Genomic DNA, 19284 nt, shown 5'->3' on the forward strand with positions numbered 1-19284 from the left:
GATTCACCTGCTTTCTGAAAAGGAAAATCTTCAAAATTATTAAAGATGTTTGTTTTAGTTGAGGGATAACTGAATATGGCATGGACTTAGTGCCTGCTGAATTCCTAGCTGTTCCACAAATGCTCATGCGTAAAACATCTTTGAATGTGAGATTGTCCTGTAGGTAAGATGGGAGGTAGGAGATGTTCTCATCTATTTTTAACGTGATCACAAAGTAGGTTTGTGACTTGGAAAAATTATTTTTCATTGTGTCTCGGTTTCCCACAAAGAAAACAAGGCTTGCAGCTGGTGTCCATGGCAGCTGTGCTGCAGTGAATACAAAGTGGATGAAAAATATTCCTACTGGCCTGCGTAAGGGGAGATTTCAGACCCACTCACATCTTGTAGCATTTTGGAGGACTACATAAACTGCCAGGCCAAGGGGAATAAGGTCCGCTGCAGTGACACCGCTGGAAAAAGGAACCACATCCTGGCGTGCTCCTCTCCTGCAGCCTACCTCTGCTTTAATTTTCCCGATTTAGGGTTACTAGGCGGTTCCCCTGCAAATTTCCTTTACCACATTTCTCTGACGTGAGCCAGCAGCTCGTCTGCTTTGTGTCTATTTGTGGCCAGTATGAACTGTGAGGGCTGAAAGCACGTCCAGAGGATCTTTTATAATTCCTGGTGATGAGGAGGGCTGTGAACACCAAAGTGTGTCACTTACATATTTGCCAGCTGCAAAGCTGAAACTGATAGCAGGGTACAAACAGAGAGCTGATAGCCTCACCTCCAGCGATATTTCACGTGGCAGATCATGTTTCTGGGGGCTCCTTTGCCTGCCCCAGGGATGGCTAGCAACAAGTCCTGCTGCACCCCAGTGAGGATGTTCTCGTGCTCTCACACCAGCTGCCTGGGACCGAAAGGCCAGGATAAACCAGGTGCAGAAGCAAGCCCTGCAGGAACTATCTGCTCTTCATCAGTGGTTAAATACTCACAGTCCTGTGTCGGTCAGGATGGTGCTATTATGGTTTTGTTATTGCTCACCGCTTGTGGTGTTCTCCAGGCACCTGCACCCAGCAGCTGGCTGTGAAGACAAGCCAGGAGGCAAAGCTACCAAAACGACGTGAGGCAGCTGGGGGCGAGGCCGGTACATGTGAAATGCGCTTTCACTGAGGAGCTAAAGACGACAGTGTCTGCTAAGGGAGGATGAAAATTGGAGGGGAAGATGTTACACACCTGGGGGATGAAGTCACCCCTTGCTGTCTCAGGTAGGTGGACAGAGGAGGAAATGTCATCCAACCCTCCCCAGCCTGGACCTCGGTGGCAAGGGAAAGGAATTGAACCAGCTTGTAAAACGCTTGGAAGATATCACAGCAGTTTACACTCAGCTTGTCAGTCAGGCAGATGCACTCTTTAAATGCCCATGATTAGCCCTCCTTCCCAATTAGTGGGAGAAGAATCACAGCTCTTATGCAAAGTGGCTATGGAGACACCCATTAATTTCCATGGACTTTGATGTAAACAGTAATGAAAATCTCCTGCTAACTTTCCAGAGGAACTCACTTTGAGTGCACATGTGGCTTTGTGTGCCTTTGCCATCCGGAGAGACACAAGGTCCCTCTTTCTCGGCAAAAGCGAGTATCTTCAGAGCCACCAGCCCCAGCAGAGCCCAACTGCCCACTCCTTGACAAGCTGTGTGGCTTCTTGGGAAGGTTCTTTGGGTTTTAAACTCGGCGGTAGAAGGGAAGGCGAGGAACACCTTTGAATTCACAAAGTAGCTGGGAACAGCAGCAACATCTCTTGCTCCCAAGAAACTCATCGTCCCTTGGCGATACCCTGTCCCGGCTGGAGGTGAGCACAGGGGGAGGAGGGCTATTCTGGGCGTTGAGCTGGGCCCAGGAAAAGAGAAAGCACGAGAAAAAAAAGAGGGAAAAGCTCTGCAAATGAACAGTCAGCAAAAACAAAGCCTATCAGCCCAGGCAAGAGGCTGAAACACAGCCGCACTCGGTGGAATCAGCAATTGGCAAAGTAATTGGCATTATTACAGCTGATGGAAAATTTCTGATGCCACCCATGTTCGCTTTCGAAACACTACTCAGACATTTAATTGGCTCGCTTCTCATGTAGCTGATTGCTCTTTTTTTCCTTCTGGAGTGTATCAGGCCTGTATCTCCAGACAGAAACTTTGGGATGTGCTTCCCTGGCTCTGTCCACCAGCCATGAGACAGGGGATGAAGCTTTGCACAAACTATGCAATGCAGGAGAAATGTGGAGAGAAACACATCTGACTTGGGAAGTTGCATCATTTCAACCTCTGTGTTCCCCCATTTCCAATGCTACCAAACAGCCTTATGATTGCAGCACCTAAAATACTGCGATGGATGAAAATTACATCTGGTGATGTCACCATCAACCACCAAGGATGATTTCAGTGCTTTAGTTGCCATGTGGGTAAAATTGCCTCCTCTCTCGCACACAAATGCTCGTGTGAGCACCCTCTGCCATATTTCTCACACTATTTGATATAAAGTTGGTAACAGCTGTCTCTGCTCAGGAAACGGTTCTCCTTCAACTTGCCTGGGCCAAAGCATCCTCATCCTCTGATTTCAGCCCTCTTCCAAAAAGCCAACTGTCACCCATAGGTTCCCTGTTCCCCATAGGACAGAGAAATTTCAGCTAGAGGCTTCAAAGCCTTTTTAAAAGTCCCACAAAATCATTAATCTGTGGGGAGCAGCCAGCTCCTTGAGGTGTATGAAACTGGGGAATGGTGCTTTTTAAAGCTTTTATCAGAAAGAGCAGCTTGGCTTGGAGCCGAGATACACATTCAGCTTTTTTGTTTACCTCCACTCCCTAGGTCTAGTCTCAGCCCCTGGATCTGCCCTTTGGAGGACATCCAGGTCTAGGAACAGAAAGCTCTTTCCTTGGTCAGGCGATGGGTCCGTAGGGCAGACAAGGCTGTGGAGGAAGGATTCTCTTGCCCATTTCCCTCCTCCGCTCCTCTAGTCTGTTGAGAGCTGTACGAGCACAGGATGCCTTAACGGGAAGTGCCACGGTGGCAGTAGCTCTGCAGCCACGTGCGGGGATGGCTCCTCAATTATCAGGGAGTCGTTTTCGAGTACGCCTTCTCCCTGGAAGCAGCAGGAAGATTTCTGAACCCGCCTGATTGATTCATTCATTGGCTGATTTCACTGGGATATGATCCATTTAGATTTAAATTTCTTTTCTGAGGAGGGGGCTGGAAAGGCTCATCCGTCATATCCTCCGTCTCTGCAAGTCAGAGGCGTCTCCACCCTGGGAGAATCTCAGTGCTGAAGGGAGAGGGTGTTTGGCACTGTGGCTCCCAGAGATTTCTGGAGCTGCTGGACACCAATCCCCCTTTTTTTTTCCTGAAAAAAAACAAAACAAAACCCTCCCTGCAAAATGGTCTGGCACATGATGGCTGAGGACATGCTGGAGGATTTGAAGGGACGTGGTGGCCCTTCAACAGCCAGCATTGCATGGCTGGACCGAAAAGTGACCCCTCAAAGTCTGCAGTAAGCCTGCCAGTATGGCCATCTGTAACAGGGCAAAGCAATTTGGGAACACCACAGCTTCCCAACTCAGAGACCAGGAGGATGGCTTCAGTATTAAGCCCCTGCTCCAAGGCTTTTAGAATCCCCTCCCAGAAGCACAGGTTTGGGGAATGGGATCATTTTAAACGAGCAGTCACCTTCCCACCCAAAACAGCTGGCGAATTATGGGTGACCCAGTGCCACAATTAGCTCTTGCACAGAGTTGCAGTGTTGCCCTCACATCTCCATGCCTCCTGAGTCGCTGCTGCTGCTACTACCAGACACCAGAACAGGACCTGGTGAGTCCCACAGAGCTTCAGAAGAAGACCCAACACAAGCTGCCTTCAAAGCAAATTTGAGACCAGAAGATGACAAACAGACAAGTTCAACATTGGGGAGGTCAGCATTTCCCTTTGCCATGCCAAACAGGACTTACAGAAAATTCCACTAGAAAGAGCCAACAGGCTATGGCCAGCGATAAAAATGGAAGGAAAACACAGGCAGCCTCATGCTGTTTGTTTTCTCTACCAAGCTGAGTATTTTCCCTTGTGGTTGCCACTTTTGAGTGCTTGACTCTGTCAGAGAAGAGCTGACAGCACCTCAAGAAGCCAACAGAGAGATGCCCACTCCCTTCGTGCAGGTTTGGTGCAAGCCTTTGATTCACACCCCATATACGCCTGTCTACAAATGGGTAAAGCTTCCCATTGGAGATGCAGTGGAGTTCCAGGACGGGATTTAAGAAGATCAAGGTCTACTCCCAGCAGTGCTGCTCTGTGGCTACAATCAAATCACCTCACTTAGTGTTCTTTCTGTTCTCTGAAACGGACATAGCACCCTGTCCTGCTTTGTAAGGTGCCGAGATTTATGTGCGAAAAGCATGACATAAAAACTAAGTATTGCCACATAAAGCAAGATGAAGCTATAAAAAGAAGCCAAGGTAATGTGGGTGCCATTGAAATCCTGACACTGAGTGCTAGAAGTGGCTTAAATTTGCCGTGGTACTCCTGCTGTACCCTTTTTTTAAGCACGGGGAAATATTGCCTTGCAGATAAACATCATGATGTGGTAAATGTCCAGAATTTAATGGAGTCCATTATAATTGATGAAAATGTAGCTTTCATTAGTTTATGAATGCCTTATTCATATATTTTCTTTTAAAAATCCAGAAAAAATGTTTTCCCTAAGCAAGTGCCAAGTAAGAGGGTAAACAACTTCTGCTAATACACCTTCATCTCTTCCCCAAGCCTCTCTCTTCTGCAGAGGAAAGGCTCTTGTGACACATCCACCAGCCTTCTCCACAGTCCTCTTGCAAACCTCTCCCGCTATGATGCACACAACCCCAGCCACAGCTGGCCACAGCTGGGTGTGTTGATAGGTACCACAAAGCCTTTTCCCACTGCTGCCTGTCTGCCCCTGCCAACCCTTCAACTCCCGTCTTCACCTTTTCACGTCTTTGGGCCAAGAACAATAATATATTTGCTTTATGATGCTCCAGCTGTGGCAGGGATTTTTATGGACTACCACAATATCTTCTTCCTAACTGTGGACATGCTGCTGATTAAAGGGGTCACACTCGCAGCAAGGGAATCTATAATGTCTTTATTTGTTCACAGGAAGGATACACCGGGAGTTCAGGTTTCTCTCTCCAGCCTCAGCCTCCCAATGCTTTGATCCTGACCACCTTTGAGAATAAAGGGGGAATTTGGCTCTTAAACGTGATTCGGTCACTGGTGTCTCGGTTAACACCATTCTTAAAAGGATTGGTTTCTTTGTTACACAGGACAAGGCTGAGACCACAGAGTTGAAATAGGAGGAGGACAAAAAAAAAAGTATTTTTTTAGCTCAAGAGGGCCAATCATTAACCACGTAAAGAAATGACTGATTATTGAGTTTTAATAACACACTCTATTCTGTTGCTTACTCATGAAGAGCGGTGAGGAGAAAATGTTTTGAGGCTTCAAAAGATTTTTTTTTTACATTAGAGAGTTACACATCATGGTATTTCAGCGCCACGAACACCTGCTGACAGTATGATTGCAAAACAGGACATTCTTGAGGATGCAAGAAAATGGGCACAAAAAAGAGAATCCTGTTATCAAGTAAAATATGTCAAGACTGTGGTCGAGCGTGTGTTTTTTTCTCTGACTTTTAAAAGCATCACATCCTCAAATTCAAACAAGCAGATGGCTGCCAGAAACACTCTGAAACCAGCAAGCTGCTTGCATTGGACACATCATTTTTGGTGTCTTGGCCTCTTGACTGCCACATTGATTTTTATTTCATTTGGCTTTCATCCAAGGCAATTGGAGAGGATTTTAAAGTCACCAATGACCTCTGAACTTCAGTGATGGTATTTTGGGGTATATTTTCTAAAAGAGGATATAAGGGCAGAAATGGCCATTTGTTCACCACCCAATGAAAAAAAAAATGACATCATTTGTGGTTTCAGTTGAAGCAGCTGAAGTAAGCTGCTGAGGCTCTACAGAGAAGAGGTGATACTGCTGGAGGGAGAAATGTTTTGAAGAGCGTGCAACCATGGCATCACCTCCTTTTGTTGACAATACACAGCCACAACTAATGACAACTTCAGCTCCAACTCCATGTTCTTGCACAGTAGCAACCCTGAGCTATGTCATACCTGCTCCTAGCTGAGTGTCTGAGTTTTTGTTTCTTCCCTCTGAAAGAGTGTAGAAATTAAAAAAACTTTGATATGAAGTCAGATCTTAGGAAACTCCAGTAGATACAGAGCCTCGCATTGCGTCTCCCCTGCAACTCAGACTGCTCTGAGCATGTCAAACCTGACCTTGCTTTCTCCCAGTAAGAGATAACATGCATCTCTTGTTCTTCACATAGACTTCCCAAGACATTGTCTTGAGCTTCATCTTCCAGGTGCTAAATGGCTTGCCAGGCAGGAGCTAAGCTGAAGTTCTCAGATGAAGGATAAGGCTGATGAATTTGCTCCTTGGCAGCAAGAGGACCTCTGACGATGTGGGTAAAGGTCACCTGGAAGACAAAACTAAGCTGGTAACACCATCAAAAAAAACCTCAAGGTTGACACCCTGTGGCACACATGCCTCCCGCCAAGGGGAAGACCCTGGCCACTGTTAGTCATGCTTCTCCACATATTGTGGGAAGTTTCTCAGATGCTGCGGGACCGCTGAGTGCATGACTATGTTAGCCAAGTGAGTCACTCAAGGTACAGATGGCTCCATGTCAGAAGCTGCATAGGCTGGGGTGCTGATTCCCTCTTCCTAAGGCATGTGTAAGGAAAACTCTTTTCCTCCTTCACCTCGTTAGGGGCTTTCATGAACTCCTTCCAGCCATCTAAGGCTCCAGTTTTTACCCCTCCATCATCACCCTGCACCGTTTCCCAGCCATGGTGGCATGGTGGAGCCAATCCCTTCTCCCAAATGCCTACATCTCCTTGTTTATCCTCACCAAGGTTATGCTCTGCTCACGTCCAGGTTACTTTCTCCCTGGCACTCTTATTATTGAAGTAGAGCCAATTATTAAAGAAACACTATCAGTGATGGTAGCATCTTACCATGCAGCTGCTGCTGAAATACAAGAGACCAGAACTATAGTATTCCTATATGAAGAGTACTGTGCTGACTAATTTTGGTGGCACATAGCTAAAATACTGATTTAATTTATCTGGATCTACTAAAATCTGAAAAGAGCTTATACGAAATCATGCCTATATCTTAGTTAATGAAATTCTGGGCTGCTTCTGGGAAGACTGACAATTGTAAAATCAATCTGCCAAACACTCATTGTGAAGCCATTACAGATATGGCAAAGACCACCAAACTCACAGGGGTGTGTGTGAAGGCAAACGTGAGAATGGGGAGCACCATAGTTTCTTCCTGCCAAGACAACCTGGCAGCCTGGGAGGGCAGGAGAGCAAAGAACGGATGCTCTTGACACTGCCAGCACAGCTCGATGTTGCAGGGCTTTTTTCTTCCTGACCGGTAACTGGAGCCTGAAGTCACCTCTGCAAGCAAACCACACCAGCTTTTGTCAACGACATTGCTCACGATGCTTGGAGAAGGTTGCTGGAGGTTTCAAGCCATCCACCCACAGCCCATCTCACTCTTCCCATGAAGAAGAGCGCGCGCGGGACGTTGATTAGTTTGGCCAGTCAAGCTGCTGCACCGCACCACTAGAGAAGGATACCGGAGCTGGTGCAGCTTGATTTTACCAGCGCTCTTTGCAGCTGGTTTGCTGCACCGAGAAACCACAGAAGGCTGAAATGAAACTATATGCACCATATCTGCAGGTCGCGTGTGCACCGCTACCCTTGTGTTTCTGTTCGTGCTCATTATTACGCATGGAAGAAGGCTGTGCAGAAAATATTGGTCCCTGGGGTATAGCACGCCGTAGCGATTTTCAAGCCAGTTGCTCTGCAAGTAAAAGCCAGGGTGCTAGCAAGTAATGCCTGCAAAGTTTGATGCCTTGATTTCTGCTGTGTGGATCAATATTAACAGTAATATTGTATTTCCAGGGCATACTCAACTGACAGAACTATTGACTCTTTGGTATGTAGCAGTGCATTGATACTTGATAGCAAACTGGGACACTGGAACAATAAATGCACAGTTGTTAACAAGCAGCACGGGGCATTGAGTTTCAGTGGCACAACTGGGATATCATTTCCTTTGTCTAAAATGGAACATCTTTAACATGTCAAAAATATAATTTACTTATCTGACTTACTGAAATACCTAGGGAAAATACCTTCTTCACTGAAACCTGCAGATTAAGGTCATGTTTCCAAATATGTGCCAAATTACGTCAATAATTTTGTCCCCACTGTGATCAAACACTTAAGGTATTCTTGGTGGGAAAATGTTTTGGTTTATGTTTAACCATATATTATAGTAAAGCACCTTGCGGATTAACGGATTTCAATTAAAGAAAAGGTAATGAAACATTGCACTTTGGTTGCACTAGTCGAGCCAAAGTTCTTTTTTCATATAGGTTTTTGATTCAGTGTGAAAAAGTAGGTATGTGTATATATATACTTGGATAGGGTGAACTCAAAACAAAACTTTTTTTATCAAACCACAGGTTTACTTATATTTGAAAGACATAATGCTGTATCCTTTCATGAGCTGTTTTATTATATATAAGTCTACAATTGTCTCCTATGGACACAATTAACTATCAACCACCAAACCGTTAAAAGGAAATTATATAGAACACAAGTCTTACGGCTGGAACCTATTGAAAAAGAGGCCTTCCTATGGTGAGGGAGAAAGAAATACTTTCTGTGAAGAAAAGTGACTCATGGCACTCACTGTTGCAGGACAGAACACCTGAATGGCTTAAAACTCTTTCAATCTGAGCTCGGAAAGGCAGGGGAGGTGATTAGTAAATATGCAGGAAATGCACCTGTACTATACATAGCCTTTTTCTGGGATAATATAGCCTTTTCTCTGCTTTCAGCATGTTGAACCCTGTAGGCTTAGCTGCCTTAGCTGCCATCAACGGTTTGGAGAGGCCAGGACCAAGGGAGGTTGAATCAGCCTTTGATGGTGGCTCCCCTCTCTCCCCCATAGCTGACAAATGATGAGGATGATGGAGTTCAGTTTCTCAGTTGGGCCTGAGCCTCTTCAGCCACTAGTAAATTAAATGTGCCCAGAAATACTGCCAGGCATTGAGGCCAACTGGCACAGAATGGTTCGTATCTCTGCTCGAAACCATGCCTAGCTTCCCTAATGCAGCAGCGAAATGCAAATGGCTCACTGGGATGAACTCTGATCCATGCTTAGGAATGATTTAGGAGTTTGCTAGTTGACGTGGACCAAAAGCGTGCCAAGGACTGGTCTAGCAGTTTGAGTATACCCCATCATACTCCTGTGCTGAGCAACATCCCAGACACTGCCTAACTTTCTGAAGAAATTGGTATGAGTTATGTACTTCTTCAGCTTTTGCTGCCCAAGACCACCTCTTTCCGGTGAGGAGAAGGGAGTTGTATGGCTGTAACTTTGGTTATAACAATAATCTTTTGCTGGTTCAGGATACCACTCTTACTCAGTGAGAAACTGGAGATTACTGCTGTCTGCAATCTAAGAATAATTGCAAGAAACCAGATGTTATGTGTTTAAAATGACAAAGATGTTATACATGGGCAGCTCAACTTCATAAACAAACCACTGTCCTCTTTTTCCCATCCCACACCACTGCTATTTGCCTGATACTACGTATTCAACATTTGCAACTTTAAATTGCACACCCCAAAAAAACCACCCCACCTCAAGCAGCTGCCATATGCTCTAACCATGCTGCACTGGAGGACCATGAGATGTCCCATAGGACCATGAGATGTCCCAGCTCTGTCCTGAGCTGCCCAAGGCAAAGTGAGTCTGTTTTCATGGGTCCCTCTGAGCTACAAGAAGCTGAATCCAAGCACTGTACTTTGAGAAGAAGTGACTATAATCAGGGCAGGGACCATCTGGCAGAAGGCATGACAGCAATAACCCAATCACACACTGAGAGGGAAGATCTTTGTGCAGCATTGCCCAAGTCTGGGCACCCTCCTACACCCAAGCGCTACAAGGAAGTGGAGGGAGGCAGAGGAAACATTTTGTACCTACACCCTCTTCACCACACACACCGCAAAGCCTTCTCGGTGGAAAGGTTTCAAAGCTGCTGTCAGAAGCTCTTACTCTCGGGTGGGAGCCGCTCAGAGGAACCCATCCCTTTGAACGGTTTCGCTCGCGACACTTGCAACACTCGCCCGCGGGCATCACCTGTGCGGCAACCGAGCCGCGCGGCAGGACAGCCAAGGCTGCCACCCGCCCTTTGCAGTGCCTGCCTTCCCAAGGACAAGGTGCTGGGGGCTTGTGGCAGGCAGCTGTGTATTTGGACATCTCTGTGGCTCTGGCAACTGCGGCTAAAAGCCTTACGTGAGGTCACAACCTCAGTGATTCACACGGCTCCCTGACTCAGGGAGCTAGAATGCCAGGAGGATGGTGAGGGACTTCATAATACCTGATGATCCTATGATCCAGCGCAAAAAGCAGCAGGAGCGGGAAGCCCAGCAGGCACCCGACTGAAGAGGCTGAGGGAGGTGAGAGGAGACGCCGTTCTGCTGGGCACTTCCTCCACCTCCATAACCTCCGCCGTTTCAAAGGGTTTCCACAGGGCCGTGGCAGCTATGGTTCTCCAGACCTGGTGCACCAGCATCCCCACTGCCCTGACACCAGTTTGGGATTCGCACACCGCCGGCCCTTTTCCCTCTTCCCGTTGGGAAAACGAGCGGCTCGTTGGGCTTCAAGAGGAAGCAAAACGTGCACAACTCGGATACGCCCGTGCTCACACATGCAGGGCTGCGCTACGTGCTCCGTAACCAGCACGGGCGGCCCGGGCACACACACGTGCTCAGACAGACCCACGTGCATTTACACCGGACTTCACAAACACGTCTCCTTCCTTTCCTTCCAAAAGTGGCCCCAGCAGCCAGATCAAGAGTTGGCACAACCGTTACCGACGTGCAGGGTCAGCAGTGAATAAGAGCTCCTTTCTGTCCAATTATCAAGGAGGCTAAACATTCATATTGGCCATTAAGATGAAAAGGAGGCTAATTTAAACCTGCAGCAAAGTTTAAGGAGTAATCCTGCGCAGGCAGGAAGATAAGATCAATGTAAAAGTTGTTCTTTTTCAGTTTGGCTCCGTAAAAAGAGAAATACTATCAGGGTTGCGCATTTTTTAAAACCTGCATTTTTTTTCCTTTTTAGGGTTGAAAGAGGTTTAAGCATCACTGTTGTTATCTCAGAAATGACACAGAGACATTCCCACGCGAATGCTTCCCTTTGCAGTCGGATATCCACATTCACAATGCGCCTACTTTCCCTTTGCAGCCCCCCTGCGGTCCAAGGACTCAGGGTCCATTTTGCATAGACCTTTCTGCCAAAATGAGGTCATTAGCGATAGGAAATATTGCAAGGGCACCCACAGCCTTGATAGAAACAAGAGGGTAGGAGAATATTAGGGAGAAAATGGAAGTTGTAACTGCAGTTGGCAAACCTGAGCGTGTTTGGATTGTCTGTACGAGTATTTCACTTCCCTGTTTTCAAACGATTGTCCTGGCCCTGGTGATTAAACACCTGAATATACCGGAGAAGGATATTCACAGGAAGGATCTCATGATAAAAAGGCTATTCCTGGTCCTCTTTCCATCACATCATAATCTGCCCACTAATATGGCTTGAGATCTCAGCTGATCAAAAGGTCATAAGATGCTACCGCTAAGTATCACTCTGCCTCTGTTCAGCCGACGGCGTTTTTACTCCGTGCAGCAGGCGGAGGAATGCAATAGCAAAGCTTTCAAATCTGTTTGTATAATAGATGAAGTCTTTGCTATGTGGCATTTATCTTCCTTCAGGGAGTGACACCTGATAAATAAATCTCTAGTTCCCAGTGAATTTAAATAAAACAAAGGCAAATCATATCTCTGCACGCTGTAAATATATAACTGCAGAGAATGTAAGAGTTCCCACTCTCCCACCATTTCCTTCGCTACAAAAGTGCTGACCATCCTCAAATTCTGCCAAAATCAAGGAACCCAAACCTCCGAGAACATTACTAAGAGCATGCTGATAACATGGGAGGGACTTAAAGATACATCACTCATTTAGACTAATGAAAAGGTAAAAAATGCCTTTTTTTTTTAAGTTCGCAAAAAGCAAAAACTAGAGAAAAGGGGCTTATTAGCATATCAGTAGGAATAATGGAGTGAAAATGGGGGAAATCTAGTAAATGGGGTGATGTGCTTCCCAGTGAGTAACACGAGGGTGGACAATTTTCAAACATCCTGGGATGAGTAAAACACCAAACCACATCCTACCCAACACCACCACGCTGGCCATTTGGTCACGGCTGTCCCGCAGTGGGTGGCAGTGGGTCCGTCGGTCCTGCGCTGCGTCCATCCCTGGATGCCAGCCACCGCCTCCAGCACCGGCCACAGCCGCTGCTCTGGCCGTCCCGCAGCCAAGCAGCTCCAGGTGGGCAAAGCCACAGGTCGCTGACTAGAACAGCAGGGAGAGAGGGTACCACTGCCAACAACCACCTGCCACCTGAAGCCCTCGTCTAGCGGGTCTGCAAAGCTAGTTTCTGGGAGCATTGCCGTTGGACAAAGCACTGTTTTGCATCTCCTGCACACCTGCAGAGTTGTCACGACCAAATTAAACCTCTCAGCATTTGCTAGACTATCCACCCGCTCCCTGGCTCTGTGGATGCAGAGCTCTACACCAGGACCAACGGACAGTTTCTTTAACTGCAACTGGCAGTCATTTTGCTCCTCTCCGCGCTTTCAAAGCTGAGAGCCATCAAAGATTAGCAGAAAAAAATCATAACTATTTTTCCCTAAGAAGCAGCACTGGTAATAGGCTTCAGGAAAAATCCTCCTAAATGCAAGTGATAAGCGTAGACTGTGTGAAGGCTGACAGGTCTGATTATAATTATCAGTGCGAGGGGACCAGCACTAACCTCCCTTCTGGAAGGAAATGACAATTCCTGGAAGGGAACATGCAAGCGAATTATCATAAACAAAATCATCTCAAGTGGAACTGTCTTTCACTGGGAAACTAAATAAGGCCCTGATTTGGGGGGCAAAAAACCCAAAACCTTGAGCACTCATTAAAGTTCATTTCCACAGAAAATGGTACTCAAGTGTACATTTAAGTTTTGCTGACTTTGGCTTGATGGGAGTAAAAGAATGATGCAGGACACTTGAAGCATGGGATGGAGTCACGCATGTACGAGGTGTTTGGAAATAAATGATACCTTCTCAAACCATATTTAAAGAACGTGCTCTGCAACATAACATGAACAGAGAGCATGTTGGTCCAGACTGAGCTAAGTATTCAAAACTAAGAGAAAACTCAGGCAGCTTTGTACCAACCTTTCCCCCTTCCTCACATCCTAGCAGGAAGAAAACCAAACAGAACCAACACAGTGCTCTTCAAATTGCATCTATACATTGAGTTCTGCAAATTGCATCTGTACATTGTCTGAAACACCACAACATTGCTTTTCAGCAGGGTTTTGAGGCAGATACAGTAGGTAGTATTCCTTCAAGATCATCCTACCCTAACCTTCTTGGTGCTTTCTCTGACAGCACTAGATTTTTCTTAGGCTGCAGGTTGTTTTGGCATTTCTTATTCTATTTCCATTGGAAACTTGGAAATAGAGAAACTTGGGCAATCTGAAATAGAAGTAGCGGTACAGTAGCTTTTTCTTTCTGAACAAAGAGAAATAGATATTACTTTCTTAACAGTGGGCTATAACTGCAGAGGAGATGAAGAGGAGAGCCTCAGAGTCAAAGGCAGTTCTAGGAGTTTCATTCTCATTATATCTCAATGGAGTGAAGCAAATAAATTGTGCAAGGAGACATATGGAAGCTCACTACGCAAATGGCCTATTTAAGGCTCTTACTTCCTAATTAGGTCCCGGTGTCAGGAGGTTGGTAACAATTATTCACACATAGATCATTTGGATACAATGCAAACTGTTCTAAACCCCAAACCGTCATAATGGCATGCATTAAAAAGAAGCCCTATTTAGCTTGATCTTTTTAGACTCTTTTGCTTGGAATATCAGTTTCTGTGCTATGCACATCCTAAATGTCATGTCTAACACTGTGGTAATGGGTTTGGAAGGGGAAAAGGAAGAAAACAAAAACTTTCACAGCCATAACCCCTTGTTCTTACCTTGTTCACAGATTTCGTCACTGGACTCTGCACAGGGAACCCACACTCTCTTCCCAAATTCTTCATCTGACTCTGTGGCGTTTCCCAGAGCAAAGAGAAAAGAGAAAACCTTGATTGTGGGAATGACCGTGCAGAAAATGGTCACAAGCATCCAAAATTTTGCTCTGCCCTTCTCCATTTTATTACATCGTTCTGGGTGCCCATCGCCAGCTGTCACCTGGGGCCCTCTGAGCACCCAGTGCCGGGGTTCGCCCACGGCCCCGCTCAGTTTTGGAAGGCCCCCCAAGCTCCTCCTTAACCCACACAGACGCATAGGTTTCTCCTCCCAAGTAGCCCTGGCAAGCACGGCAGCACCGCGGGGCCATCACGGCTTTCCCCAGCAGCTGCGGGGCACGCAGCGAGCCGCAACGGCAGGGAGCGGTGCCACGGCCTCCTGCGACAACCCGTGTTGGAAAGGCTTGGGAAGAGAAGGAAGGTGCGTCACAGGATGCCCACCCGCCTGCTTTCTTTAAGAGATAAAACAAGGAGCTGAAGCCAAGGATTACCACGTTGAAAAACCATTTAGAACAGGGTAAGTGCTTTTGATTCAACATCGTGACTGTGGCAAACCGTCTCTGCCCTGTGCTTCCGCACTTCGGGTAAGAAAATAAGATCTTCTCCCCTTCTTCCCCTCCTGCCCCCTCTCCCCTCCTTGTCCACCTCTCGAGCCCTTCACACAAGGGTGAAATATTTTACATTTTCACCTGCGGTGATGCAGATCAGGGAGTGTTTGCTTTGCTTTGCTTTTCACTGATTTTGCCCAAGGCATCCTTTTAAGCAGCAGCCTGTGCAAAGATAATAGGTGGCACGATTCTCTGTAACTGGAATCAGCAACAAATCAGCCATCTGCCACTCCAGGGGTCTGAGATTAACCCAGCTACTGGACCATGACTGCAAAGCATTTGCACATTTAGATTACAGAAATGTGAGGTTACCGGTCCAAAAAAATAAAAGACTGGGAGCAAGGATGGTGTGGGGAGAAGGAGTGGAAGATAGCCTTGGAAAAGTCCTCTGGATTAACCCTTCTAAACACAAGTCATCTCCTAACAACTCCAAGCAGACAATATTTCTCATTATAAAGTGTTAAAAGGATGAGGGATTTGCAGGAAGCAACTTGAGATTCATGAGACATCATGATTCAGGGAAATACATCCAAAGACGCTTCTTTGATACGGGGAGAAATAAAGACAGAGACAGTCAACTGCCTTGTCAATGCTCCTTGAGAAGTATGACCAAGCTGCCCAGATGGCTTACTTGGACCACCTGGAAAGTACAAGAGCAACGTTCTTGTCCCAAGATGGACAAGCTCCCCTACTCCAGATCATTGTCAAGATATAAAGGAAATGAAAGAGGTCTGTGTTCTGAAATATAAACATTTTGGAAGGTCTCTTCATTTGCTGTCTTCAGTTTACCTCCCTACATAACAAATACCACATTGCTACTTTGCGCACATGGATGCTGTTGATCCGCATTAATATTTGTCCGTGTCTTTGGGATCCTCTCTATAAATCTCTTGGGAATTGTTATTTGGTAACTGAAGTATTAAGAGGTTTAAATCAGTAGCAAACACAAACTGGCTCCACATCTAAAAATGTCAGCCATACTCTGTACAGGTGCATAGCAGGTCTCCTCTGCTCACTTTGATGTGGGCTTTAATCCCCACTCCTGTCATTTGCTCTTGTAGGTTGGCATCCCACGGTCAGGGATCTCAGGTTAAAAAGCGGAGGTTGTGGCCAGAGAAAGAGGTGCACCTGCAGTCAAAACTATCCCTAAGGACTTCTGGGAAATTCAGGCAAGGTCTGCATGGTGTGTGCCCTTGGTGAGGATGGAAGGTTAAATACACAGCTCATCTCATCACATCCAAAGAGGACACTGAAAAGCAAATAGCAAGCACATGTGTGCACAGAAAACCACATATTTTTATGCGTATATTTTATTTATGAAGAACAGGTAGGATCAGGTGGAAGGCACAATGCCACACAGATTACTCTGAGTTACTTGGCCAACCCTTTTGTTGACATTTGCTTGTCAGATGGTTGACTACACCATCTCCAAGGTTTCTTGGACCAAGCACTACATACCCCTCACTCGTGACAAAAGAGAAAGAAGAGATGACAGCATCTTTTCTGTGCAAGCCCAAGTCGAGCTGCGACAACTACATGGTTCAAGCCACAGCTGAGAGGAGGAAGAGCAAAGGATCACCCGCTGTAGACATCCTACTCCATACAAAACCTGCTAGTGTCACCTCAGAAATGAGTGCACTTCCTATCAGCGTTAATTTGGGACTGAGCTTTTGACCCTTGCAGAGGAAGGACCACTGGTCTGCAAGGAGCCGTGAGAAGAAGAGGATGAGGAGAGTAGGCTGGATAACACCTTTAAGTCTCCCTAAATTCCCCGCTATTTATCACAGCATTTCCAAAAGGCACTGCTTGGGCAGAATTAACTGCTCCAAATCCAGGTCTATGTGTCTGAAACCAACGGTGAGATCTGAAGTGGTTTGGATATATACTAGGGCACGGTTTTCAGGTGAGAGAGAGGTCACGGGTATCATCCCACGCCTGGGACTACAAACTGGGCCAAGCTAACAACATAACAGCCCACAAGGTTCTGAGATGCAGCAAGTTAATGAGCCTCTGCCTGTGCTTTAGAAAGGTCGCCTTGAACTTGACCTGCTGGCTGTGTGAGTGCTAAAACTGCTGTTAAAACAGGATCTGGACCCATTTTCAAACCCAAAGACAGGGTTTTTCTCTTTCTCCAGTCTCCAATTTCTGTAAAGCTAACCTGAAACTTCAGATTCAAATGCCAGCGTGATCCAGAGAGGAGTATGTGTGTGGGGCGGGGAGGATCTTTGTATTCAGCTTCAACTGTTCAACTACTACAAGAATTCTTGTGCTGGTAACAATTTTAAAACGTTTTTTAAAAAAAATCTAAACACCATATTAAAAAAAGGTACTTTCATGTACCTTTTCCTAGCCTGTGAATGGAGGGAAGAGGGGACAAACACAAGGCAAAACCTTGTCTTTCAGACAAAAATCACAGCAAAACTCCAGCCCATCCCTTGCAAATTAATCAACCTTATGAATTGCTGTCAAAAGTTTCATCCCCATATAATTTTTTTTTTTGTTGGTTTTATCCAGGCAGGCTTCGCAGGAAGGGGCTTTCGCAACCACAGCACCGACACCGCATTAACCGGGCGCTCGGCTGAGCCATGCAGCTGCCTGGAAGTTGCCTCGTCCCCCAGCAAATGAGAGGCGGAGGGGAGCACCGACGCAGGCGACGCTGCACCTTGCAGAGATTCGCGTGTCCTACAAGTAACCTTGCATCAGGATACAGAGCCACGAGAGCAGCCTTATGGGTACAGGGAGAGGAGGAGGAGGAGAGTGAGGAGGAGGGGAAGGAGTGGCAACAGGAAAACAATCAGAAAACTCCCTGGGAACCAAGTCTTCTCCTTCTTCCTAGGAAGAAAATTTAAAAAAATTAAAATCCCTCCCCAATACAGAGATGGCAGGAGGGGATGAGCACACTCGCTCCTTCTCTGCTTATAATCTTTCCCAGCGAGCATCATAGCAGACACACACGGGCTAGAGCACAGCATTTCTGCCAGACGCTTCCTACGCTGCTCCTGCCCCGGGGTGCAAGGGGCTGCCCCCCTTCCGCTCCCCCTCTACCCCAAGTCCCCAGCAAGGGTCCCCTCTTTTTCCCAGATCCCCTAAATATCACTGGGGGCGGATGATGGGGGAGAAGAGAGTCATATTTAAAAGGCAAAGGGGAAGCGGAGAGGTGAGAGAACACCCCTGAGCCCGGCCGGTGGCCCCGTGGCCACAAGCCATTCTCATTCCCGGCACGTTTCGCTGCTCTCCAGCGCAGCCCGGCTTCGAAATATTAGTGCGGCGCAGAGTGCCATTTTCGAGTCGCTGCAGCTCCTTCTTGGCACCAGTTCAGCTTTTTGTCTTGCCTTCTCCTCCGAGCGCCCAGCGGAGGGAGGAGGAAAGAAAGGAGGAAAATAAAGCTCTGCCGCTTCGCCGCCGGGGCCGTCAGCCTCCCCGTGGCACCCCCCGCCCTGCCTGCGGCACCCCGCACCCTCCCACCCCGCTCCCAGCGGAACCCACTCGGCAAACATAAATCTCTTCCCACCTCCACAGCAGCCAGTTCACAGCCTCCTTCCCCCCCTTTTCATCACTCTCTCCTTTGTACTCCTCTAAATTTTTCCAGCCAAGCGCTACAACCTTCCACCCCCCCCCGCCCTTTCTCCTCCATCCCCAGCCCTCCCACCTCCTTCCCTCACATCGGGGACAAAACATCGTGCCAGGGTTGCCCACGCGCTGGCATCCCCTCGGAGCGGAGAGCCGCTGCACCCACGACACGCCTGGCGCGGCCGGTCGCGCTCACAGCTGCCCCAGCGCCGGCGAGCTGCGGTGCTCACGGGCGCGCACGCGTGTGCGCGCACACGCGCAAGCTACCCCACGCCGGGGCGGGACGTGCTGGGTTTACACCCCTTGTCATTGCTGTAAATACAAACTTCTTGCAAGCTTGAGCTTGGCAACTGAATTCCTCCTCCTGCTTGTGGGGCCGGGAGGAAGCCAGAGGCAGAATAAAGAGGGAGGGAGGGAGGAAGGGAGGGAGGGTGTATTTTTTTAAGTAACCCAAACATGGCACTGAGCGCTTCCACCAACAGCTCCTCAGCCTGCTGTGCTGGCAACCAGCTGCCGGCTCCAGCCTGGCACCAGCATCGATTTGTTTTTCTCTCCTCTTAAACGCCCTCTTCCCAAATATTTATTCCCTTATTTTTTTTCTTTTTCTTTTTTTTTCTTCCCTTTTTCCCTTTTAGCTTGTCCATAGGGGGGCTCCCTCCCACTCCCACCCACAGATCCAAAGCAGCACGTGTGGAAGGAGCGTCAAAGGGAGTGAAACGCGATGTAACGCTCAATGGACCGAGAAGGGGGGAAAAAACCCCCTACGTACACACAACATATGTATGCTCTTCTCTGAGGAAGGAGAGA

At 47.3% G+C, this 19284-nt stretch overlaps 1 protein-coding gene across 1 annotated transcript in view; it reads right to left on the bottom strand.

Annotated features, from left to right (window-relative positions):
* Nucleotides 1-19284, bottom strand: part of SETBP1 (SET binding protein 1) — a gene marked incomplete at its 3' end in the record, with an annotated part of 246062 nt that overhangs the window by 128362 nt on the left and 98416 nt on the right. The window contains 1 exon segment of the mRNA XM_082013439.1: nucleotides 14246-14317. Coding sequence (XP_081869565.1) covers nucleotides 14246-14317 — 72 coding nt within the window.

This window comes from Phaethon aethereus (assembly GCF_964289735.1).
Source record: "Phaethon aethereus genome assembly, chromosome: Z".
Lineage (NCBI taxonomy): Eukaryota > Metazoa > Chordata > Aves > Phaethontiformes > Phaethontidae > Phaethon > Phaethon aethereus.